Source organism: Hyaloscypha bicolor (assembly GCF_002865645.1).
Source record: "Hyaloscypha bicolor E unplaced genomic scaffold K444scaffold_16, whole genome shotgun sequence".
NCBI classification, from domain to species: domain Eukaryota; kingdom Fungi; phylum Ascomycota; class Leotiomycetes; order Helotiales; family Hyaloscyphaceae; genus Hyaloscypha; species Hyaloscypha bicolor.
In genome coordinates this window covers 1,604,565-1,630,634 of record NW_020194518.1, presented here as the reverse complement: position 1 = coordinate 1,630,634, position 26,070 = coordinate 1,604,565, and the positions used below count along the sequence as shown (strand labels likewise).

The 26,070-nt window shown below is 48.8% G+C and overlaps 6 protein-coding genes across 6 annotated transcripts; 3 read left to right on the top strand and 3 right to left on the bottom strand.

Annotated features, from left to right (window-relative positions):
• The first annotated feature begins 1,649 nt into the window (after positions 1–1,649).
• Positions 1,650–2,440, top strand: K444DRAFT_703508 (uncharacterized protein). The gene has a single exon (XM_024888068.1). The coding sequence runs from the start codon at positions 1,850–1,852 to the stop codon at positions 2,339–2,341; it is 492 nt and encodes a 163-aa protein (XP_024742533.1). The 5' UTR covers positions 1,650–1,849; the 3' UTR covers positions 2,342–2,440.
• Positions 2,441–3,661: 1,221 nt separating this feature from the next.
• On the top strand, positions 3,662–3,994 carry K444DRAFT_518860 (uncharacterized protein; the record flags this gene model as incomplete). The annotated part of the gene is made up of 1 exon (XM_024873903.1): positions 3,662–3,994. The coding sequence occupies one exon, from the start codon at positions 3,662–3,664 to the stop codon at positions 3,992–3,994; it is 333 nt and encodes a 110-aa protein (XP_024742532.1).
• Positions 3,995–7,196: 3,202 nt separating this feature from the next.
• K444DRAFT_518549 (general substrate transporter) lies at positions 7,197–8,877 on the top strand (the record flags this gene model as incomplete). Its single annotated transcript, XM_024873876.1, has 2 exons — positions 7,197–8,531; positions 8,587–8,877. The coding sequence occupies 2 exons, from the start codon at positions 7,197–7,199 to the stop codon at positions 8,875–8,877; spliced, it is 1,626 nt and encodes a 541-aa protein (XP_024742531.1).
• Positions 8,878–11,374: 2,497 nt separating this feature from the next.
• K444DRAFT_625178 (ankyrin) lies at positions 11,375–16,302 on the bottom strand (the record flags this gene model as incomplete). The annotated part of the gene is made up of 7 exons (XM_024882487.1): positions 11,375–15,084; positions 15,131–15,298; positions 15,346–15,574; positions 15,632–15,694; positions 15,783–15,839; positions 15,900–16,134; positions 16,190–16,302. The coding sequence occupies 7 exons, from the start codon at positions 16,300–16,302 to the stop codon at positions 11,375–11,377; spliced, it is 4,575 nt and encodes a 1,524-aa protein (XP_024742530.1).
• A 3,546-nt stretch (positions 16,303–19,848) lies between these two features.
• On the bottom strand, positions 19,849–23,180 carry K444DRAFT_183753 (uncharacterized protein). The gene is made up of 2 exons (XM_024870851.1): positions 22,161–23,180; positions 19,849–22,108 (listed from the first exon to the last, which is right to left on the bottom strand). The coding sequence occupies exons 1-2, from the start codon at positions 22,951–22,953 to the stop codon at positions 19,890–19,892; spliced, it is 3,012 nt and encodes a 1,003-aa protein (XP_024742529.1). The 5' UTR covers positions 22,954–23,180; the 3' UTR covers positions 19,849–19,889.
• A 228-nt stretch (positions 23,181–23,408) lies between these two features.
• On the bottom strand, positions 23,409–25,829 carry K444DRAFT_625176 (DUF21-domain-containing protein; the record flags this gene model as incomplete). The annotated part of the gene is made up of 4 exons (XM_024882486.1): positions 23,409–24,513; positions 24,561–25,233; positions 25,284–25,510; positions 25,573–25,829. 4 exons carry the CDS (start codon positions 25,827–25,829, stop codon positions 23,409–23,411), a joined length of 2,262 nt encoding a protein of 753 aa, XP_024742528.1.
• Positions 25,830–26,070: the final 241 nt, after the last annotated feature.

The window sequence follows — 26,070 nt, the reverse complement described above, 5'->3', positions numbered from 1 at the left end:
GCGGACCAGTTATATATACGGGAGCTGGCCGGAAGCGGGAGAGGAAGGCAGGAGGCCGTATAGTAGGTAGGTCGGTAGGAGGGTCCTCTATAATATAAACTAGGGCCGCAACGGACAGTTAACGGATCCATTACTAGTACTATAGGGCTGGCTCGTCCGCAGAGACGTCTATAATCGACCGTTATTATTGCCGGAAGGTAGGGAGGGTATTCGGATCGAGTTCTTGTAAGGCAGGGCGCCGCTGGGTATAATTAGTAGTATTTCGGGCCTATTAACTGGTTAATTAAGCCAGAAAAGGGGAAGGATATAAACTCGATAGTGAGAGCAAGTTTTATATGGCTTAGCCCGCTCTGTAATAAAGTCAGAAGCAGGCCGGTTTTGCCTACAGGAAGTATAAAAGCGGGGAGGATCCATAGTAATAAAGAGAAGAAAGAGAGAAAAGTAATATAAGGTCAGGATTTCTTTTCTTAGTGCCTTCTACGGAACCGCTAGCTTTAGATTTTCCCCCGAGCTTTAAAAAATTATAATAAAAGCCCCTTGCATCTCAGAACTACTAAAATATAGAGAAAGGTACTCGAGTATTCTCTCTATAATCCTAAGCTAAGCTCTAAGGATTTAGACGTAATCGCGTTCTGATGCGCGATTCCCTAGAAGGGGGCGATTCTGGTGTTCCTCACGTGACCAGTTTTTTTCCAGGAGTTCCGGGAGCCAACCGGTTAAGGGTGGTCCGAACGTAGCTCAATATAAAGAAGTAATGGAGAAAAATGCGTTATTACATTATTATTATACGCTAATCCATTATGGGGGGCTGCATGGGATGTCGATTGCGGCCGCCTGGGGAAGGGTGATGTGCTGGTTGTGAGGGGCGAGATTCCAGTTGCGGGATACCGTTTGTTGGGGAGAAGTACCAGTTGGAGTTGTTTTGCCGGATGTTTAGAGAGTACGTGGCATTTTGTGGGTATTGACGAGTATTGTATAAGAAGTGTGAGTCGGCGAGGCCGAAATTGTGGCTGCTTTTACACTGCTCTTCTTGAGATCGGCGGACTAGAAGGGTTCACTTACTGACTGCCAAACCCTAGTTTCCGCTCAAGCCAAAAACTGATTTTTCTCTCGCTATTTATAATACTAATAATTAATCAAATTTTATAAAAATTGATTTTTTTATTTGCTAATAATATGTCTCTCAATTATAGGAATATTTATAAAAGGGTTTCTTTTAATTATTCTTTCATATAGTATTAAAATTCAAAATATATAATTAAGAACTTAGTTTTATAAATAACATTAATTGTGACGGCAGGAATAAAGCAATAGAACGATGCTCAAAGATCTATGATTCCAATGTCCTATAAAATCTAAAGCTAAGGAGAGAAGGAGTGAGGTGTGGCAGTGGATAAGTAGGTACGGCCAAGACCACTGAAAGGCCGAGCTTGGAACCCGAGCTTGCTTTGAACCATAGCTTGGAACCTTAGCTAAAACGAACCCCTATGGCCGAAATCAACCATGTGACACCAGCCGTCACATTAATAATATCTTGTGCTTTAAAATATTAAGATTCAATTAAAGAATATATTGTTTAGCCAAAAAATACAAACATATAAAATTATATTAATAATTGAGAAGTTAATATTAAAGTCAAACTTTGGCTTGGGCGGAAAGTGGGTCTGCCCGGTTGGCCAGTGGAACCTGCTGATGATTTGTGGTTAGAGCAAAACAACCCCGCACCTGCCTTAACTACTGTAGCCTCCTGCTTGCACGAAGCCTTCGAACTTTCAAAAGAAAAGGCGTACAGTAAAAGTTGAAATCAGTTTCAGGTCTCGCTTCTGGGGGCTCTAGCACCGTTATAACAATGGATGACGCTAGAACATCCTTGATTCAAGGCCGTGATAAAGATAGCTCCAACGCGGTTCAGCCGCCTTATCCTTATAACGAGGCAAAGTTTCTCTTCCCAAGCTTCACTCCCTGCCGGTACACACAATACCCAGATGTTCCTAGGGATCAAAGGTGGCCCAAGGTAGAAGAGCCGTTAGAAAGCCCTGGCGCCTACACATTCAGACGTTGGGTTGATAAACCGAATGTCTTTACCTATTCTCGGCTTCCGCCAGGTCGCTCCGTACGACTCATCCGCCTGCAGCGTGGCCAGGGTGACGAAGCCCTATCTTGTTCTCTGTTTACCGCCAATATCGACCATGGAATCCAGTACGAGGCGATTTCCTACGTGTGGGGAGACGCATGGGGACAAGCCAAGATATTCCTCGACGGAATCCCCTTCAAGGTCACGAGAAACCTCTACACTGCGCTGCAGTGCATTAGGTCACCAGCTAATGGAAGGGTCCTTTGAGCAGACGCCATCTGCATTAACCAGGAAGATCACGCAGAACGTTCTGCGCAGGTGCAGATAATGCGAGATATATACGAACGAGCGCATCACGTCCTTGTTTAGCTCGGACCGAAGGATGCTAGAGACGAAGTAGCCGTGGCCTTGATGAATCGCTTGGCAGCAAAGTACTCACTCCCGAATACTCCACGAAGTTACGATCTCCGCGTGCTGGCAGACTCCATCCCGCTCTCCTCACTCCCAGACCAAGGCTCGAGCGGACGGGAGTCCCTCTTCCGGTTCTTTGAGCTCCCATATTTCTGTCGAACGTGGATCATTCAGGAAATCCAAGCCAACGACAACTGCCTCGTCTTATGTGGACAGTCTCGAACCACCTTCCTAGCCATTGAGCTCTCGGCTCTCTGTGCGTTCCGAGCACGCGAGGCCATCCGTGACAAAATGATTACAGACCGAGGAATCTCCAACGCAATTTATATACGCAGTCTCGCCGCACCAAGCACGAGCTTGATGACTAGGCTAGAACAAACCCGCGGATTCTTTGCAACTGACCCTCGTGACAAGGTCTTTGCTTTTCTGCGACAGGAAGACACGCTAGTCCCGGATTATTCCAGGTCTTTGAAGGATGTGCTGCTTGGCGCTTCTGGGCAGATCCTACGGGAGGATGGACTGGACGGCTTGTCGCACGTCTTCCATGAAAGCCTCTCTCGGTTCGAAATGGAAAGGACATCATTCCCGAGTTGGATACTAACTTTCAGAAACTGTTTCATTGTGCCGCTTTATAAAATACGTGGGCTTGCAGCCGGCGGTCCATCGGAATACCAGGACTTCACGGTAGAGAATGAGATGCTCAGAATGAAAGCAATATTCTTGGATCGTATTGCCATCATCCATCCAAGCCTCGGCTGGGATGATCTGTCGGTTACGCCATCGGCCCGCGATATTCCCACTTACGTCGACCGCCTCTGGCACCTTTACTCGGGTGCGGCCCAGACTCGTGCCCCATATATCGAGTCTTACTCTATCCAGGCCGCGTTTTCCATGGTTATCACGGCCGGCCTTGGTAGATGGGGCCTCGAACCGGACGTTGGGGCTCACGAGAGGGCCTTTTCGGAGTTCACGAAGCTCCGATTTGCGAGGGCCGGGGACATGAGGTTGCGCCTGGGTGAGGAGCGCTCTCGGCAGGATGGAAGGCCACACACCAACGCGATGGACCTAGTGGGGGACGAGATCAAGCATGTCAACTACAATGGAGGCGGCCAAGCCTCTCACGAGTATAGGGGGTGGCAGGAATCCAATGGTAGCAAAAATTCCGAGCCCATGCCAATGTACCAACGGTTCCAACGAGCCGCTCAGTCAGTGTGCAATAATCGCTGCGTGTTTGAAACGCAGAGAGGATATCTTGGCCTTGGACCCTCCGTAATGGGGCCTCACGTTCGAGTGAGGTGGGATGAAATGGATGCTGTGTATCCCGAGGCGTATACGGATGAGTCGAATATCTACGAGGTTTGGGTCCCCCTTGGGGCGAAGACACCGTTTGTTCTAAAGCCTCGTGGCTCTTCGTATATTATGGTGGGGGAATGCTATGTTCAAGGCGTTATGGGTAGCGAAGTGCTGAGCAACGGAATGTGCGAAGCTCAAGAGATTGGGTTATGTTGACGTGTGAGAAGCAATTCAAGCTCGGCCATCATGGCCTCCAGTCATGGCCATAAAAGCCGAGTCCGCTTCTACGTCTTATATAGCTTAGGTAGAATTTATGTCGAATCAAATTAAACATTTACTACTATTTAGTACAGTGTCACATAGTAAATCAGACAATGCGTCGAAATTACGGGATCGAAGGCTGCTTTTACGCTGTTCTCCTTGAGATTGGCGAACTAGTGCCGAAGCACGTGACCGAAAATTCACGCGCAAGAAAATTTTCGAACTACAAAAATTCTTAAACAGACAACACTCAATGCTTAAACAACAATTCTAACCTCAACCGCATATCCCTTTCATCTTCTGCGAGCGCAGCGTGGAGGGTCAATGCCAGTGAGTTGCCTGACCCTCGCCACTTTGTCAGCCCCTGAGAACCGACTTCATGTCGTGCGACGTCGACGGGGACCATAGAGAGCAGAATATGGGAACTGTACGCGACCAAAAAATTCAAATACGAAGATACGAAAGCAGATGTCGAAGTCGACACTCGTGACTTGAAAACCGCAGTAGCGGGTTTTAAATCCGGTTTCCTTGATTGCGGGCTAGAAACGCGAGGTCAGGAGACTAGAAAACCAGTGGAAGAAACGACGATCGTAGCTAAGCCGCCGGACACTCCACTTGGGACGGCGACAGGCTGACAGCTATGTCTTAAGTTACGAAGAGAAAGTTTTCTTCGACGGCGACGCGGCGTACGTCGATATTTGTCACGAAGCGGAAGTTCCAGACGCTGAAGAACGGCGGACATCCCGAGGTTGCGCTCGAGTAATCTCGGGGGTTTGCTCCTGAAACGACTGACTCGTGGAACCTGGAGCGGTCCTCAATTTCTGGCCTCCGTCCACACACGTCCGCCTTCCAGACCCGATTCCATCCTCCCGGTTTTCGTTGAAGCCAAATAGATTGCTTCATCAATCGAGAGTTTGACTGCTTATTAATCCTCCTGTGTCTCATTATTAGGGCCATACCAACACGCTGGGTCAGATTTGTTTCTTGCAGCCAAGATTGGCAACGTTACCCCGCCTTTCAGCCATTTTCAGCCTCCAGATCCCAAAAGCAAGAAAGCCACGATGACAAGACTTTGCTGTCACCGCCGGCCGCGATCCGCGGGACCACCTTGTCGCTGCCCAGGCCCCCGAGGCCCAGATGCCCCAGAGGGCGTATTTTCGCGGTCCTTTTCGCTCCACTCGTCGACGACTCGACGCGAAGTGGTGCACACCTGCCGGCGAGCTGAAAATGGCACTACTTCGTACAGTACGAAGCGATGCCACGAGACTTCTTTGAGCGCTTGGCCGGTCGCGGACTCGCAAGGAGGCACGGAAGAGGGAGCCAGTTGCACCACGAAGCCTTGCGATGCTTCTCGACTTGGGAGGCGGTGGCCGCAGAGCAGCCGACGCTTGACGGGATGCGGACTAGCGGGGCGCGAAGACCCCGGCGCGGCTGTAGTTGCGAGATCTCGCTAGCTGTCGCTACCAGTCGCTACCGGTCGCTACCCACTCGACACGGGCGCCCGGCGCAGATAACGATCGCGGCCCCTGTAGCGCCGACTTGAAGCCGCAGGAGTGGCCCGCGCCCTCGCAACTACTTGCTGCCCGCCATTCGGTGCTTTTGTGGGGACGGTTTTGCCGCTGGCGCACGAGGCACAGCGAACGTAAACGGGTTTCCTGCTCGATCTGTATTTATTGCCTTCGGTTCTGCATCCACACTTCCACAGCTTCCTCACACGACAGTCACTGCTAGGGGCGGCATATTAACGCCCACCCCATTACGGAATAATTATAAACAACACCCTCGAGCCTGTGATGCGTTGTGGTATTGCGGGTCTGGTGGCGTTTTCTTTCCAAAGGGGAGCAATTTTGCACTGCTAGGGATGCCATATTTACGCCCACCCCATTACGGAACAATTATCAATAACACCTCGAGCCTATGATGCGTTGTGGTATTGCGGGTCTGGTGGCGTTTTCTTTTCAAAGGGGAGCAATCTTGCCCGAAGGGGAAATCCTGCAATACTCTGCACAGGGGTCTTGACATGTAACCCGTGCAGTACCAGTACAGTACTGCATTTATCTGCATATACGGAGCAAGAAAGCTGGAATCAAGTCAGATGATTGGTATTCCGCCAGCTCGCTAATAAAACCCCGGTAAACGGGTGGCAACTAACATTTATTTCGCAGGATTAGAAGTAGTATGCTCTATTGAAGATGCTCAAACTCTTGCTTATAGCTGCGACTATTATACTTTTTGCATTGAACTTATACAAATCTTATATAAACAAAGTGTAATAATAATAGGAAGCCTATAACAATGGGAAGCCTATTATGATGTAATAATGCGTAAGCCCATTACCAATCGTTTATTATTGCCCCCACACTCTTCCCCCCTCCCTGGTTGAAAGCTAAAGTACATTCGATGTTGATAACACCACCCCAAAACCTCGTTTATATCCCCAACATAGGGAATCTCAGGTGCTTTAGAGAGCCTCTATTCGCTGTCGACCCTTGATAGGGCCCGTACAGGCGTGGTGTTATCCATACCGTGATGAAGCTTTGAGCTTTGAGCCGGGGGTGATATACAGTAATTCTCGTAAGTTTTGCCACCCCTGGTCGCTGCAGCCCAGAACTGGAGCGTGCTCTAGCCGAGTCCGCCCCCCTCCACGACCTCCAACCACGCCGCTGGTCCTCTCCGTCATCCAACATCCCCTCCCGCTCTCCACTTTCAGGCACTCTGAGGGGTCTGGAGAGTCGGGGACTGCGGCCACGATTCCCCACAGGCACGCTCCCTCTCCCAACTGTCGCCGAGGTTGCAGCGTCGGTCCGATTGTAGGAAGCCCGAAACCCAACAGCCAGGGAGCCAAGGGCCCAAGATCTCGTTTTCGACGCTCCGCTAGACGCATCATGTGTGCAAGTCTAGGTGAGCATTCTGCTTTGGGGTTTCAAGGGATTTCCCCATGGGTCTGGCTGGACCGAATCGGCCTTTCTGTGCTTTTGCTGTAGGGGAGGTATATATCTGGGCAAGGTCCCACGATGCTGTCCAGCTCTCCAGACTTCAGTCCACTCATCTTCCACATCGAGCAGGAGGCCGGCAACTCTCCTTCATATCTTTTCAACGAGCTCAAGGTAGCTCTCACCCTCATCCTCAAGCCTTTCACCCCCCCTCCATACACATCATGGCTGGTGGAGCTATCATCGCCACGGCGGATACCGCCCGTATTGAGGCGCCCGTCACCATGAAGGCCTACCTCATGTGTGTCTTCGCTGCCTTTGGAGGTTTCTTCTTTGGCTACGATTCCGGTTACGTTGGTGGTGTTTTGGGAATGAAGTACTTCATTCACCAATTCCAAGGCTTGCCTTACCCAGCTGCTGGAGCCACCGCGTCCGAATCTGCCTACTTCGTCCTGTCTTCGTCCAACAACTCCCTGATCGTCTCTATCCTCTCGGCCGGCACCTTCTTTGGCGCCGTCATCGCTGGTGATCTCTCCGACTGGTTCGGACGTCGCACAACCATCATTGCCGGCTGTGGTGTCTTTGCTGTTGGTGTTGCTCTCCAACTCGCCTCCTCCACCATCGCACTGCTCGCTGTTGGCCGTATCATCGCCGGTTTCGGTGTTGGTTTCGTCTCTGCCATCATCATCCTGTATATGTCAGAGATCGCTCCCCGCAAGGTCCGTGGTGCCATTGTTGCTGGATATCAATTCGCCATCACCATTGGGCTCATGGTTGCCTCGTGCGTCGACTACGCGACCCAGAACAGACTGGATTCTGGCTCCTACCGCATCCCGATCTCCATCCAACTCATCCCGGCCATCATTCTCGCGACTGGGCTCTTCATCCTCCCAGAATCCCCAAGATATTTCGTCATCAAGGGACAACTCGAGAAGGCCGCTGCCGTCCTGTCTCGTGTCCGCGGCCAGCCCCAAGACTCCGAGTACATCCAACAGGAACTTGCTGAGATTATTGCCAACCACGAGTACGAGATGAGCGTCATCCCCCAGAGCGGCTACTTCTCATCCTGGGCCAACTGCTTCAAGGGCGGTCTCTCTAAGCCTTCCTCCAATCTCCGCCGCACGATCCTCGGCACCTCCTTGCAAATGATGCAACAATGGACTGGCGTGAACTTCATCTTCTACTACTCCACCATCTTCCTGCAATCCCTGCACACGATCTCCAACCCCTTCCTCATCTCCATGATCTTCACCATCGTCAACGTGTGCTCGACGCCCATCTCCTTCTGGACCGTCGAGCGCTTCGGCCGCCGCACCATCCTCGTCTGGGGCGCCCTCGGCATGGTCATCTGCCAGTTCATTGTCGGCGCCGTCGGCACCGCTCTCCCCAACGACCAGAACGCCACCCGCGCCCTCATCGCCTTCATCTGCATATACATCTTCTTCTTCGCCTCAACCTGGGGTCCCGGCGCCTGGGTCGTCATCGGCGAGATCTTCCCGATCCCCATTCGCTCCCGCGGTGTCGGTCTCTCGACCGCTTCTAACTGGCTGTGGAACTGCGTACGTCTCTTTCCTAATCCTTTGGCATTAATGCTTTACTAACAACCGTCTGCAGATCATCGCAGTCATCACCCCCTACATGGTCGGCGAGAACAAAGGCAACCTCGGCCCCAAGGTCTTCTTCATCTGGGGCTCCCTCTGCGCCGTCTGCTTCGTGTACTCCTACTTCCTGATCCCCGAGACCAAGGGCCTGTCCCTGGAACAGGTCGACCGCATGTTCGAGGAGACGACGCCGCGCCACTCCAGCAAGTGGGTGCCGCACTCCACCTTTGCGGCCGACATGGGCATGACGGAGAAGAGCCACGAGGTGATCCCGCAGCACGAGGAGGAGAAGAGCTTTGCTTAGATTTTGAAGATCTCCGCGAGATTTAGAGTCTTGGGGGGAAGGGTGTAGAAGAGTAGAGTGAAGGAGGGGTGCAGGGGGTGGATTGATGGGTTCCGGGGGTGTAATGGGTGTATTGTAGTTGGTGTAGTGAAGCTACGGCTGCTACCACGAGAAGGAAATTCAAAACTCAAAGGTTTCATATCTTGACCTGCTTTCACCAACATATTGTGCTCGTGAATGTAAGAACGATCGATTTCAATCAATCGCTTCCCTCAGCCCGCGGGTCTGATGGGTGACTGAATTATTGACAGGCGCATCACCTATAAACAGGGATCACCTCGCAGTTGCCAATACTTCCATCATATCCACATCATTGGTTGTGAAGCCCGTGTGGGATTGAGTGGCTTGCCTTTTCGGCCGAAGAAGCAGCGTGTTGGAGTTTAGCCGCCCGGTATTGCAAAAATAAGGGGGGTCGCTTCGCTAAACCGTTCTGTTCTTTCATCTCCGTTTCGCTTGCTCGAACCCTTGACGATGTTGGGAACGCGCTCAAGGTTGTTGTTTAGGAAAAGATAAGCATGGTTCAGGGTTTGGATTGTTACTACAGTATCTTCTTCCGAAAGACACATGAACCCTTATTATTTCCTCAAGATGTACGCGCTCACAGCTAGTGTTGGAACTGAGTGTACGCTGGTACACTGTAGTTGATATACCGGATGTATATATAGAGTGCTTACCCCGCGTAAGCTGAAAAATCAAGTCGTCAACCTCCAAAACATTGCAACAGCTAGCACAAAAGCTCGATGACACGTGACTGGGTGATTAGTATGTTCCAGTCCTCCTACGAATGGCGTACCTTCGCGACTGGCAGGTGCCATTCACGAATATACTTCCCCCTCGGCGTGACAGTTCCAAAACATTTTCCGGAAGATTCTGCGCTAACAGGGGGGATCTAGCCAACAGAACTCTTGGAATTTGCTGAAAATACTACCTCTTGAGGTAAAGTAGATCTTCTGTGTCTTGGAACTGTTACCCCGGGTACGAAGTAACCTGTGAAGTCGCGGAGTTATACGCTAATGTGAGGCTATCCGCAAAAGGCGTGGTGGGCGTACGCCACCCGGGAATAACCTCACACTAGTCACTTGCCCACTTAGCAATTAGTCTACTTAGTACGCAAACCATGAAGCAGCGGTAAAGCTCTCCTAAGACTTCGCATCTCTCACGTTAATTACAAGCTTAATTCTTCTATCTTTTATTATTTTTATAGTATGGATAAGTAGCTAGATCAAAATAATACTTTTATATACCACCTTTTGGGCACGTGCCAACGAAGAATAGACTTATATACCTTGCTAGTATAGTAAGTGGGGTTCCTGACTAGCATATGCCGACCGGGAATAATAAGTTCTCCATGACTAGTATACACTATTCGTGAATGGCCTTAATTCATTCAACCTTCTATTATTCGCGAAATAGACTAGAATATTCGCAACGGCATATGCCCTTCGGCGAATAGGAGATTATCCGTGGTTGGACTAGAACAAATAGGTACGGTAGTCACTCCACCTCTCCACAATTCATACCGTGGTTTCGATCACGCTTTGCAGCTTCATGGTAGCCAAAAAAAAAAAAAAAAAAAAAAAAAAAATTGGTTTCTCTGAATTTTCGATACCACAATTGAAGGTGTACGGAACCACTTCAGCTGCCTTCCTTCGGAATATTCCATGAATCTATCGCACATTCGAGTCTACTCTCCCCAATTACCCCCGAGGTTCTAGAACTTTTGAAATTCAACTCCCCTCTAACGACCCACGTTGGAAAATTCAGCGCCGGCTTTAATGGTCCACCGTGAGGCAGATGTGGATTTGCTTTCGTTTGCCGTTTGCGCTCTCGGAAAATGCTTTACTCTATAAGTATTTACTTTTGATTCCACATAAGTGGTCAATGGCTATTTATGTGGGACATCGCCACTCCGGAATCGAGATATTGAGAGGCGCTGGATTATTCTGAATCAGTCACACGACAGCAAAGCACATGCTATCATGTGGGAGAACGGGAAGGATCGTTGCTGACTACCTTACTCGGTTCGTGTGGGCGAAGGCATATTGAGACCACAACCAAGACGAGACAATGAGCTTCGTCCTGTTCTTGAGTCCCAATGTTGGGATCGCTCAAATGGGGATACTCAGATAACGGTGGCCATTTTGCTGGAAACAGAGCCTCTGGGTTTTTCAAGCGTCATAATGGCCACCACGAATTTGGCTCGATTAGTCAACTCTCGTTCGACCGGCCTTGCGGAACGAGCAGTACAGATGTTGATCAGCTTTCTTCGGCACAAATGCATCAGGGTCAGAACGACTGATGGGTGGTCCCGGCGGGTATTGTTAGGCTCGCTTTTCTATTGCAACCCTAATTCAGTTTGACTTCTCCCCCATTCCGACAACAAATAAATACCCCATTTGCTAAAGAGGAAGGAAACTTCGAGATGTGTGGCATGAGATCCGGCTCCAGCGGACCAAGTTCATTCTCGTTGAGAAGCCAAAGCTTCTATGTGACCTGCCAGTATGTTTGCAACTTCTTCATGCCTTTCTTTTCTGGCTAGACGGAGGGCGCTGTCAAGGAATCGACTAGATATGGACAAGCTAGCTTGATTTTCAAGCATTGCTCTCACAAAGATGTGCTCTCCTCTTTCAATGGCCTTCATCAAAGGATTCACCGTGATCCTCCGGTGCACAGCGCGACAATCCCGTTCCGAAGGAGGTGAATAAGCTTTGTTGAGGTCCACGTAGTCGGATAGTAGAATGAAGAGAATCGATTGTGTTCTCTTCTCGCTGTCTGGAAACAAAAGCCAGGTTACAAGCTCTTGTCCTACAAATTCTTTGACTTGATTCTTCTCGAGCATTGGTGCCAGGAGATCTAGGACGGGGCGCTTTCTTTTTTCTAAAGCCCACTTTAACCCCATCTCTTTATCATTGCTACTCATCATTCCATTCTTCGACATATTTTGCACGAGTTCAATGTTCCCATTGAGGTAAATATACCAGAGCAAGCAGCTGATGCGGACTTCTTGTTTTCCAACTTTCGTCGCTTCAAGAACATCGCTCTCGCTAAAGCTGAACCCTCGCCGGAATAAGATTTCCATGGCTTCCTCTTCGCCGGAGTCTGCTATTCTGATAGCAGCACTTTTGCCGCTGTGGGCTCGGACGGTTGGGTCAGCACCCGCTTCAAGGAGGAGTGTAACTAAGACAGAATTTCGAAAGTTGCAACAATATAATGAGGTACGGCCAGTGGTATCCAACGCATCCACCGCGGCGCCTCGTTCGAGCAGGAATTTGGCCATTTCAACGTTCCCACAATAAACTGCTAAATGCAGCGCAGTCAAGCCACGATTGTCTCTCATGAAATTCGAAAGCTGGCTATCATCATGATCTAAGATGAGGCTTGCAATTTCTAATCCCACTTCCCTGGGCCAAAGTTGAGTGGTTGCATGAAGTGGTGTTCTGCCTTCCTTGTCCCGGACGGTAGTCTTCGCGTGGCAGTTTGAGATGAGCTTTTGACAGAAAGCAATGTCTCCTCGTTTGACAGCGGCTGCCAGCGCGGTGGTCCCGTCAGCATCGCAAGTGTTAACATCGACAGCATTAGTCTGGAGCAGAGAATGGCAAATATCAATCGCGCGGATGTTAGAAGCAAGCATCCACACACCGGCCGAATCCAGGCGGACCCTCGAAGAAAATGACCCAGGCCAAACTTGAAGGAAAGAAAACGCAAAGATGTTATCGGACTCGACCACGGCATACAGGATAACCCCCACCTCTTCGGACTGCATGTCGAAGCCATGGCAAAGAAGAAGCTCTACCACTTCTCTGGCTTTCTGGTGGTCGTCCTTTGTTCGCTTACTGAGAGCTAAATAGGCCGCGGTTCCAAGAGATCCTCGATTGTTTCGAGCATTCACATCGGCCCCCTCTTTTAACAGGTACAGTACCATTTCTTTCTGTAGAGCTTCAACAGCCCTCAGGAGCGCTGTATTTTCATTTGCATCCCTCGCGTCGACATCATGTGGTTTCAATATTTCTAAGGCGGCCAGATCTCCGAGTTGAGCCGCCATGTGGAACGCAAAATCTCCGTCCCGTGTAGGCTCCCTAGCATCAGCGCCAAGCTTCAGTAACATAGGGATCATTCCAGATCGGTGAGACCGAACAGCGACATGTAGAGCAGACAAATATCGTCTCTGCCAAGGATGGTTCCCCAAGTTGAGTGGGGCTCCATTATCGTGAAGCCAACGGACTGTGGACTGTCGACCAGCCTCGACAGCAATATCAATGGGGGTGGAGCCGTTCGTTTCCTCGTCACTAAGACTGAGATAATTTGATTTATCCAGAAGAAGGGCAATCATTTCAGTCCTCCCATACCATACTGCGACCGAGAGAAGCGTTCTCTTTTCGCCCAGTTTAATGAAGCCATCGATTGATGCACCACTATTAATCAAAAGGGAAAGAATTTCCGTGGACCCGCCCTCAATCGCTGCCGCCAAAACTTTATATATATCGCGAATTGACCGATCCGAGTCGAATCTGAGGCTGTTTCTGTTTCCTGGGGCTACTAGATCCTCCACTGTCAGTTTTAAACCTAAGAGGCAAGCCATAGCCAAGGGACCAAGGTCTGAAGGGCTCCTTGACGGATCTTTTTCTTCCCAAAAAAGTGAGGCCCACTGCCAGAACCGGGATGACTCAAAGAACTCCCTCACACGTCGCCGTTCCCTTCTCGACGTCTTAGATAATTTCCTGGCATGGTCTGGAAGATTTTCGACGACATATGAGAGAAATCCTTCACATTCCTTCGAGTTTGGCTCGAAATTCTCTTCGTTGTTTACTTGCTGGGATGCCGGTGAAAGAGCCCTGGGTAAACGATCCAACCTCCCTTTCGACTCGAGGAAATATAAAGAGAGATATTTCATGCAACGAGAGAGCAGATCGTTGTTGGCTTCGTCCCTGCCGATTATGTACCATTTCCGTGGATCGGGCCTTAAATTTCGTGAACTAGCTCCTTCAGAATTTGCAGTATCCGCTAGGTCGCTATTGACCGTGGAAAGCAGAAAATCTTTCATTGAGGCGTGAATAAGTGAAACATAATCATTGCTGACAGTGACGATAGGTCCAATTCTGGTGTTGATGTCGTATAGGACTGAAAGAGCCACATCATCTGCCATTTCCGTGAAATTCGGGGTCTGTTCTGTAATTGCAATTGCTATGGCCAACTCTGAGACAGTCATGGGCCTTGCAGCGTACAGCAGGCAAATTAAAACGTTGCTTCCAAACTCGATATCCTCCGGCTGGACTCGGTCAAACGTTTGAGAATATGCATCTGCGAGGGTTCTAGGTAGTGAGCGGAGTACCTGTCGAATACTGTTTCTGGACGTGCCTTTTAAGTTCAAAAGGCTTCTATGGATGTGCTCCACTAGTAGAAACATCCCATCTGCTCTCTCGTTGAGTCGCTTGGCGATCTCAGATTTCAGAGGCGCAAAGAATGGTCGAGCTTTCATCAAGAGGTTTACTCTATCCGCGATAAACAACTTTATGTCGGCCTCCAATCCAGGTTCTTTATCGAGATTAAGCTCCGTCACATCCTCCTCCCGTGGCATGCCCTCTTTTGGCCGGCTTGTCACCAAGACCTTACACCACGGTGCTTTGCGGCAGACCTTCGTAATTGCACACAAGACTTCTGAACCGAAAGCATGGCATTCATCAAGAGCATCCAGGACAAGTATGACGCGTCGGCGGGGGAAGATGGCCAGAGCTTCCTCTAACAGAGTTTCCAGATCTTTCTCGTTCCATTCCCCCTTTGGGTTGGCGCTGCAGGCCTCAATAATACGAGGATACATCGACGTCGCAAAGGCGAGGATCTGCAAGAGAAATGATGCGTACACTTGTATCAGATTTTGTCGTCCTTCGGTAGCGCTGAAACTGAAATAGCCGGTCGAAATCCAGTCAAGTCGAGATTTGGAATCTGCCAGTAGGTACTTCGAGATCATGGACTTTCCACAACCAGGTTTCCCTAGCATGTGGAGTATCGAGATTCCTGAGCATTCCAACCACGAACGGTAAGCTGGGTGGTCAAGTATCCAGCTGCAAGTCCCTTCAAGCGGCGAGGGCATCTCTTCCAGGAACCGTAGATGGTCAAATTGTGCGAGTTGTGTCAGTCGTTGCACCAAAGCACGTTTCGCATCAGTATTTTCTAAAAACAAAGTCAGCAATGTTGACTCTCCATTCCAAATACGTACGAGCTGGCTTAGACTCAATAACTCGCTTGATGGCTTTCCAAACCTCTTCAAATCTCTCATCACCGACCCCTGAAAATGTACAAATTTCCATGTGATTTCCTGCCAGAGGAACCGCTTCTTCACCAGTGATTTCCATCACGGCAGAGTGCTTTCCAACAACCTGTTGCCCTAGTTGTCAACAGACTAATAAAGCAATAAAAAAAAGGGTCAAGTACATGCCTCTTTGCCAACGCCCTTGATTTTTGCATCCTCATAGAAGCTGACGATAGAGTAGTTCCCCACAATTGATCTGAAGTCCTCCGACACATCCATCAAAGTTGCTGAATTATTCTTCAGGACCTTGATGTTCGGGGTGGGGTGCAAAAAGGCGGCTTTCGATATGCCTGCGAGGATGTTTCCCCAGAAGGCAAGGTCTGAGCCCCGGTGTGGTGTTCCCATAAAAACCTACGGAATTTTAATACGGCTCTTATAACGGTGGCAGGCTGCCAGGGCAGGACTCACAATTCCGCGAGTAGAATTCGCGATAGAGTTATAAGGTGTCTCGTTTGTAGCGATGCGTAGAGCCTGATGTAGCATCAGAAAAGCGGATGATATGTAGCAAAATACAGTCGCGATGGAACTCTACTGTACTATAACAAAGATCAAACCATACCTGCTTGGCAACGATGCCACCTAGACTGTGGCAAACGAATATTATAGGACGACTAGCCTGCTGTTTTCAATAAGTCTGAGGCACAATTGGACAAGGCTCAATCCAAGTGAAGCTTACGTCTCCTTCATCCCTTTTATTTCGCAGCAGTGACAGAAGCTTTCGAGCATGATCTCTAATATTCGATGTAGCATAGTTGTTGATCATGTCGGCGTTGTACCCAAAGGTCATCACTCGAGCTTGAGGGAGTTTGTGTGGAAGGAGATCCTGCAGCCACATGACGTCTGTCTTGCCCTTCGCCTTGTAAGTCCATGTTGACCACCGTTTTCCATTGAGGCCATGGATAGCTACAATGCTTTATACAACAAAGATCAGCTTTCTATTGAACGAGACAGAAGAGCAACTCGTACTCAACGGTTGGGCTCCCATGATCCGCAACCCAAGCCGGATTGGCGCAGCAGGGAACGACGATGAGGCCGTGGCCGTTGAGGGTTGAAGAGCCAGTCGACGAGCCAGTTGCCATAAGGATTGACTTGTGCCGAATGCGAAGCAATCGATCTCTGATAGAGGTTATTTGGAATGGGAGAGGTTGTGGAAGCAGGGAAGATTTGCAATCGTGCATGCATTTGCAACAAGAAAGCCTGATCAGCTGACTCCCTTTCAGCCACGCGGTTAGGACAGTTTCTTAATCCTATTTGACTAAATACTAACCTAACCACTCGTTTACCGGGAATGTGTAAAACGACGACCCCCCGGGTGTCGATTGGGGTGTCGATTACTATCACTAACCCAAAGTAGAGGCGCTCGGACAGGAACACCAAAACTCTGGCTTTTTCTTTAATTTAATTTAATTTAATAGGTAATTAATATAATTTAATGCTTGTTTCATTTACTTATAGCACTAATTAAGGGCTATTCAAATTTAAACTTTTTATAAACTTTTGATTAGTAATAGCTCTTTATATTAAAGAAGTTAAAAGTTATATATTTTTTAGTCTAAAAGTAAGCTTAAGAAAGCCTAAAAATTTAACAAATAAGTCCCTAATTTATAGGGCCTTATAAGGCTTAAAAGCTAGAACTCAACTAATTAGTATATAATCTTCCTTAAATTAAAATTCTATTTTAAGGAATCTTTTTATTATACGCTAGAGAGCACGTGATTATAATACAAGGGTTATAATATATTAGCTTATACTTATATCAAAAAATCTAACTTAAGATTTATAGGGAGCTTAGATAGCCAATTACAAGTCATGAACACCCCCGCCCCAATCGACACCCGGGAGGGTGTCGTTTTACACATTCCCCGTTTACCACCCATTCACCGCCCATTTACCACCCATCCACCACCCATTAACCACCCGTTCACCACCCATTGCCTATGATTTAACCATCGTTCCATACATTTTTCACCACCCATTCACCACCCATTCACCACCCAGTTCCCATCCATTCCCCGCCCATTTCCCATCGACCTCGCCATTTGCTTCTTCATTCCTCTCTTCTGTCCTAACTGGTTGCTGGCTGTGATATCAATGCACGCATCATGCGTGTGCGTGCCCAGCATGTGCGTGCACACTGAGTGTGGCAAAGCCAGACGTAAAGTATATCTGATGAGTCTCCCTTCTTTGTTACCATTCAATCTCCTATATTTCTGCAAAATTCTAGTTGCACATATCATCAAAGACGCTTCTGGTGCACTGTGCCTCTTGGTCCTCTTCCGATTTATGCAAGGCAGCTACACACGACGCTGTGGGTGTCTCTATACACATCTTTCGTCTTCGTACAGCCCAATATCTGACCTATCGTCGATCTCGCTGCTCTGAAAATCACCCTTGGACTTCAGCTCAACCTCTAGTAGCCCAGGAACTTTCTTCGATATGCCACAAAGTCCACCCAAGCCTCCTCCCACTCCATTACATCCACAGCCCGGAGATCCATGTAAGTTCCCAATCTTTAACATTCCTTCTTTCCCACCACATTTACTTCTGATACTAACTTTGCTAGTCATAGGGCGTTAACCCAGGATTGAGCAGAGTATGAAGAGTCACATGAAGAGTCACATGTATCGTTATCAACACCAACGTGCGACTGCGACTCTTCTCTTAGATCTTATCGTTCATCGTTCTCTAGAAAGCTGCCATCATCAATTTTGGCATCTTCCGAAATACAATTTATAACTCTTTTTCAGCTATTCTTCCACAATGGTGGGGTCGGTGGACCACTTTTGTGAAATTGTGACCGGAAAAAGCTCAAAACACTGCTCCCAAGTGTGGTACTATATTAACCAGATCTCCGCGAAATCTAGAGGCTTGAATAAATAAGGGGGAGCTTGAGCCTCACTAGCAAGTCACGTAACCAGTTTTTCCAGCCCTAATTTGACGCTTCCTTTTTCACAATTCCACTGATAAATCGAACTGTGAGGCTGGCAATCTCTGTATTTTCAACTAAAATCAATAAAATGCTCATCCAAGATCATCACTTGAATTCATGTGTCTGGATTTGAGCTTGACCGGGTGAACAATATTTTGGTCCCGGTTAACTTTCATACTAAGGTCGCAGACGACGAGACGGCTCAAGCAGAATTGTTTACTAGAATGGACAGTTGGGGAAAGGATTGCCGTGCTATTTCTGTGGAGACTTACCGTCTCAACAGAACGACACTCACGGGGCACACTGGCGAGGACTAATTGCGGACGTGCCGCCCGAGCTGGGCAGAAGCTTCCCTGCTGGTCCCGATATTGGGATGCATCCAATGCCGACCTATGGGTGATCGGTCTAAGCACGAGCACAAGTGAGAGTCAAAGCAATGAGCAAAGCCCAGATGCTATGAAGACTCCTGTCTGGCGGGGCAAAACTTCGTCAGCTGTGTTACGAAATTGGCTAATTATTCTTATTTCAGTACTACCAGTGTGTCAAATGAGTAGAGTAGAGTAGAGTAGTGGGTACTACTCATACTCTCCTCAATACTCATTGAGTATATACTTAAGTAACTTAAGTAGTAAGTCACGTGTAAGCACGTATTCTTATAAGGGGATCCCGCAACTTAAGTATTAGTTTTAAACTTACTTTAAAAGGCTATATTATTTTTTAAGTATAAGTCAAAGTCAAAATAAGCCCTATATATTCCTTTTCTCCTTGACTTATTATTTAGAAGTCATATGTATTAAATAACACGTGATTATTATATTAATTTTTACTAATATTAAAGGAATTTTAAGTAATAAAAAAGATAATAAAGGGAAGAATTAAGTGGTATTTATAATATAAAGAGAGATATTAAATAAAATAAATCACGTGATGAGTAGTTAAACTATTTAAGTAGTCTACTCTACTCTACTTAAGCTTAGTCATAGAGGGGCTACTTATACTCTACTCAATACTCAATGAGCATATACTTAAGTAACTTAAGTAGTTTGAGTATTCCTTTGGCACACTGAGTACTACTGGGGGTAGGACTGGCTTGGGTCTGAAAAGCATTCAGTCAGGGGATATCCTTTGTATTTTCTACTCTGGTGACCAGTTTTTGCTTTGCGATACGAACATAGGCGTAACTTTGCAACACTCATTGGATATTATTATGTCTATGTGTGCATGGATTTTGACTTGCTACCTCAGAAAGTATTGCGAGAAGAGAAAACGTTCGTTGTTAGCTGATCTTTGACATGGCTACTACTTCCTGCGGCTTCTTGACAGCCTTAGAGACGGTGGTATGAGGAAACAAGACATTCCTTTGTCTAGTTGGAGAAAACAAAATGCCAGCGCGAGAAACAATTATTAATTTGGCAACGCACGCACGTATGTGGAGCGGGAATCAGGACTTGCTGAATGCGGCATGTTCACTCGAGCGGAGTGGGAATTGGTTATGAATGAAAATGAGCGAAAGCGTAAAGCATTCACGATTAATCAAGGAACTGGTCAAGACAAGAATCAGAAACACACTAGTTCTATTAATGTATTCCCTAATCCACGCTATGCATGCAGTCAATGCTCATTCCCTCATTACCCATTCACAACCCGGTACCTAATGATCCCACAAAACACCACCCATGCATTCCCAATTCCCAAACCCAACCTTTTCAACCTCTCCTATCCGTTTGAACCCAGTGCCTACTTCCTAGCACTAATAAACTCAATCTTCACCTCCCTCTTCTTCTCCCTCCCCTCTTTCGCAGCGGCACTAGCAGACGCCTCCTCCTCCTTCTCCCTCAGCTCCTTACCAACCTTCAAACTCCTGATGTTCCTCTCAAATTCCCGCATCTTCTTCTCAACATCACTCGCTCCAAGCGTAATGCCACTTTCCTTCGCATGGGCCAGCGCTTGCGCCTTAGCAGCGGCGATGGCGTTCTTGTTCGCGACGTACGGCGCGCTCCCTGGTGGTGCTTTGGCTGTTTGTCGAGGCATGCCAGTTCCAGGATCTACGGCCTTGGATGAGGAGGCGTTAGAGGCAGAGGATTGGGAGGCTTCTTGTGCGGCGCGAGCAGCGGCCTGAGCTTGTGCTTGAGCTTGCTTGACAGGCACGAGTTCTTTGACGAAATCTTGCGCTTCTTTGCAGCCTTCCATCAGGAATTTGATAGTGAGTGTTGCCCGCTCTTTGAGATACTCGTTGTGCCCATCGTAGACGCAGCAGTTGAGAAGGGGCATGATACCTTCGTGCGCTAGGAGCTGTTTCTGCACAATCGGGTTGCCCGGTCCTTGGCGGCGGGTGTTATTGGGTGCGATGAGGGAGGTGAGGATGATTAGTATTTGGATCTTGATGCCGGCCCACGGGAAGCGGTGGGGCGTGTCTTGGTATTGGGTCGAGTTGGCGTCTTGTGTTGGGGGTTCGTGGCGATCAACGGCTGGTATCGAGGAGGGAGGGCGACGAGCTGGGCCTGATTGTCCTGGCATTGGCCTTTCGTCGATGTTCTTTCGAGCCACTCCTGCTTCGAGTGCTTTCAGAAGAGCAACCATCTCGTAGGCGGTTTCCCACTCGATGAGTAAGTGGCGCATCTCAGGTATCTCAGCGATGACTGAGATGAAATCTAGGTATTGTGAGAGTCCATCCTTAGCCCTTTCCATATCCCATAAATCAACAGGGAAATCGGCTGCGGCTCGAGCATTCTGTCTGATTTGAGCCTGTGCATGAAGGAGAGCCAAGCAATCTGGCACAACGCGACATCTGAAATAGTTGTAGAGGAAGTGGATGAGCTTTGCATCGCGGTTATAGTCCTTCACATCCGCGTAGATGGGACTCTCCTTGCGAGCTCGGAACATATAATTGATCAGGCGGAGGAGAACGGTCTGTGCTGGCGATACGATATCCTTCAAAATTCTCAGACAATTCCAGGCGAACGGCAGCAAGGCGTTGTGGTGGAAAGACTCAATTATTTGAGCAGTAATCTGGAATATGAATTGTTGGTCATTCTGTTCCCAAACAGCAATAAAGACCAACAATTCTCGGAGCAGGTTCCTGCCACAATCCAAAGCCAGAAACATCTTGCACCTCGTTTTCTGGAGATTCTCTCCAGCTGGTGTAAGCCCGGAGCCCATCGAGTCGACGATACAAGCTTTAACAGTCATGTGCAAAGCTTCAATTTGCTTCGTGTCCAAGATATTAGGGATCTCGGTCAGCAATCCGCGTAATGGACCTTCGGCATAGGACTCATCATCTTCCTCCTCTTCCTCATCGTCATCCAGGCCATTGTCACCTTGGATTGATCGATCATCGGTTTCGTCTGGACCAACACTCCCGTCATCCGCCGGAGGTTCCCGCAGATGATTGAACTGCTGGTCATCCAATTCGTATTGTTGATCCTGCGAGCGAGGCATATACCGATGCATGGCATTCTTCTTGCACGCCTCAGCCCGCTCAACAGCACCCTCTACCGTCTCCATCGGCACCACCCAGCCATCGAAATTCGCATCTCGGACTTTCTTCCACCAGATATCGATTTCATGTGAAACCCTGGCGTATAGCCTGTCTTGCTCGAATTTATCTTGCATATCCGGCTTCCAAACAGGAGAAGTAGATTCCGCAATGTTCTCTGTATTGATCCAATTTTCTACTTCCGGGAGAGGGCCAGGCGTGTATCCAGTAGGCACCTGGTCCTGATATGCTTGCAGAAGTTTGGCGGCTAAAGGGTCCTTCTTCCTATGCCGTGAAAGCCAGTTCTGAACTTCCTGGTGGACCTTCTCCACATTCAAATCATCCGGAGGCATCTCGTGTATCGGTTCGTTCTTCATCTCGTCATCGAATAGCATCTCGAACCAAAAGGACATCTTAAACCGATCGTTTCCCATCGTCCAGTTGTGTGTATGCTGCAAGCAAGTAACCAGGAGTTTCTTGTCTATCTCCACTGTTAGCACCAGCCCAGAATATAACCCATGAAGTGAACTCACAAAGTTCCGTAATCTCATTCAATTTGACCCTCCTAGCCTCATCCACATTCTCCCCATCATAACCCTTACTCGTCACATTGACACACAGCACAATAAGGCGGTGCACCTCCCTATCAAATCCCACCGCCTTACAAATCTCCTGCGCCGTCTCCTTAATCGCCAACATATTCCTGCTAATAACCAGCAAATTATTCAAATAATGCAAGTCCTCCCTCAACACTTCATAATTCTTCAGGATCAGCTCTGCACTCTCGCTCACATCATGGTGATGCCCGTTCGGGCGTCCGCCGCTTTCTTCCTCCCCCGCTCCCTCCACTTTCATCAAGCTTCTCGTCTCCAGCAGCGATGTCGCAGCGGTGAAGATTTTCTGCAGGTGTTTCCAGATATCCACGTTCTTGGCCAACGTCTCTCTGACTTCTGCTTTATTGAGAGACAGGTCTAAAGTCTTGGTAACCATCTTCTTCGCCTCCCCCATCGTCTCCCGCATATACGTGCTCGGCCGCTCAAAATGCATCTCCAGCACCACGAGAGCTCCATTAAACACCCGCTCCTCCTCGCTCTGCGTATTGACCCTGGCCTTCATCCTGACCCTCTCCTTCTCCTCGATATAGAATGGCGATGCACCAGAGGCTGCGGTCTTCGGGCCGGGGTCAGGCAGGATGGATTCGCGGTTCGTGCGGAAGGTCTTCGAGGTCTCGTCCCACCAGGTGGCGACTGGTGTTTTGCATTTGCTGCAGATGGTTGAGTTGGTGAGGATCGAGGGCAAGATTTGCCCGCATTCGATGCAATACATGGTGTTTGGGGAAGGTACGAGGGCTGAGACTTTTTGGAGAAGGTGCGAGTTTGATGTCCGGAAGAAATTCGGCGAGGTCGGTTAGGTTGAAGATTCTGGTGATAGCTTTGGCTAATTACAAATGGGCTTGGAGACCAAAAGGACACCAAAGGTTTGATAAATCATAGTAGAAATGTGTTTGAAGTGAAGTTTTTCACTTGATAGATGCGAGGGTGCACAATATCGCACAGAATAGTCACGCTGAAGAAGCAAGCACTCATCACGTGAGCTGCATTCTCCTGCATCACCATTATTTCGTTGGCAGCCTCATATACACTGCTTCATAGCAGTCCCTCTTCTTTCAGCGCCCATTTTGAACACAAGCAGCCCACCCAAATGGGCATAATGTACACATGCGATGCAGCCAATATACGCGGCACGACACAACACACAACTCTCTTAATACAAGTCCCGAATCAATCATTGAATTGAGCTGCTGCTCCAGATCCCTCCTCGCCACCAGCCTTCGCACTCTTCTTCTTCCTGTTGCGTCGACGCTTCTTCTTGACCTCCTCTCCCTTCGACGATGCCGGTTGTTCCGAATGATCATCGGGAGAATCTGCCTGACCATCTAAACCCTTCGACGTTGCCGAGGTTGCCTTCATTGATAGATGCTCGTTTCCGTTCTCGTCTCTGTCGTCTGAACTGCTGTTGGTTTCTAATACCACTTTTCGAATGCCACCTGCCTCTACTACATTCTCTGTAATACTTCCGCTGCGTGCATTACCTCGTTTCTTGCGAGAGCTGGATCCATTCAAGGACCCGAGGGTATCGCTGCTTCGCCCGCTGTCATTACTGTCATGTCTAGAGATTGGGCGCTTCTCCGGAGACTGCGATTTCCGCGTCTTGTTGACTGACAAGGTGGATCCTCTGGCCTCCCCATCAACGTATATCTCGTTTTTAGAAAATCTGCTTCGACTGTCCTGACTCTTTTGGGAGAATGAACCGTAGCCCTGCTGGAGTGCTTGGACGCCATCACTGGCATCTTTGCCAGCAGATTTGAGAAGTCCTTCACCTTCTCCACCCCGTGGTGCAGGATCATCATGATACGGCTCCTCGATAATTGGATCGTGGAGGACAGTTGATTCTGTCCTGGAATCTGACCGAACCGGATGGCCGGATTTGATCTTGACAGTGCTGTAGCGCGTGGTCTTCGGGCGACTAGCAAGATTGGATGGGCCAAGGTGCTTCAGGTGTTCTCGCATATCATTAACGGTGCCTCGAACCGCAATAGGCATACCATCTGCTCCACCAGAGCTTCGGCGCATGAAGGTGGTGGTCTTGGGGCTCGTGCCAAATGTAGCGGGGCTCGGATTTCGGTCTCCATTCGCAGTAGCACGTCTTGCTAGTGGAGCACCTCCTTCGGAAAGATCGATTAGATGTTCTTCTAGTGGATTGAGCACTGCAGTGTCCGGATTCTCGACGATATGACCTTTTTGGACGCGAGCCTTGGGAGCTGGAGCCATTCGTCGAATGGCTTTGTGCACATCGATATAGACGTCGGACTCATCAATGATTTCCCTGCGGTTTATTAGCACTCACCCAACAGTATTAAGAAATTCACTTACTCGCCAATCAGTTCCTCAATGACATCTTCCAATGTCACCACTCCAATGGCTCCATAATTATCTCCAGGATATTCTGATACTAAAACCATATGGGATTTCCCCTCTTGGAAGAAATTGACAATATCGAGGCAGCTGGTTTCCGGTCGCGTTTCAGGCAGAGTAGCTAGGGCGAACTCGCTGACCTTCTTGCAGTCCTCGGGATCGTATGTAATAAGAATCTTGACCAAGAGCATACCAACGAAGTTACGCTCGTTTCCTGGCTCGTAAATCGGAATTCGTGAATACCCAGCACTAAGAATAATATTCATTGTCGGTTCATCCAGAACGGTATCCGCAGACATCGTGAAAACATCGTCCATCGGTGTCATAATATCCCCCACAGCCTTGTCCTTGAGGTCCAGAACAGCGCTGATGATTGTAACCTCATCCTGGTTGAGTCGATCGGTAGGACTGGAGCCCAGAGTCTTGTGCAGCGTCACCAGCGTCTTCAACCCCGATTTCTTATATACCGTCCCGTGGTCCTCTCCAAGGAGCTTGTCGAGCAATTTTGCTGTGGGCCAAGCAACAGGTGCAAGAATCCACATGAGACCGAGAACGAAAGGCGCCATGTACGCGCCAATTGACAGGCCATATCGAACGCAGACGGATTGGGGAATGACTTCTCCAAAGATAACTGTCACCAGTTAGCAATTGGCTTCCAAACCTTCTCCCAATTATACATACCAATCAAGACTGTGCTGCCGAGTACAGCAGGCCATCCTCCACCCAGAGACCGATCGAGGACGATGGGGAGGGTTTCGTTGACGATGACATTGCTCAGTAGGAGTGTGACCAGAACCCAATGTTTCCCCTTCTTCAGTAAAGTGTAAACCTTTTGCGCGTGTCTTTGCTCTTTGCCTTCACCAGAGGTAGCTATGACTTGGAGGTAAACACCATCTTGACCCATCAACCTGGCAAACACGACAATTAGCACGCAAAGCTTCTCCCAACAAGCAACATGCAGCAGACTCACGCAATAGTCAACCCAGCAAACGCACCACCTAGCAGAACCAGAACCGCCGCAACTGCCAGATACAGCCACAAGCTCGGATCTTCCTCATCTGGGTGATTCCTCACATGAGCCTTCTTCGAACGTCCAATGTAGTCCTTCAAAGGCGCGGCAGCGACGTGTGTGATCTGAGCCAGAGCAAGGAACAAGAGCTTCGAGATGCCTTGAACCGCAGGTCGACGCGCATTGAGGCCATAGTTGCCCGACCGACCGACGGCCATTGCAGGTTTCGAGGCCATCGCCACCACAGGCTGGAGCTCTGCCAGGACCACTGCAACACAGCAGTACCTTGGCCGTCAGACAAGTCTCTTCCCACTCAGCACCAAAATCGACCGCCGAATTGTTGGTGCTCGGAGAATGATCTTCCCGGACGCGGAATGTCGAAATGTCGTGGTGGGGAGAAGAAGAAAGATGGGTGCGGGCGTGGCAATGATATGCAGCTGCCGAGTGCTGCGAACTGAT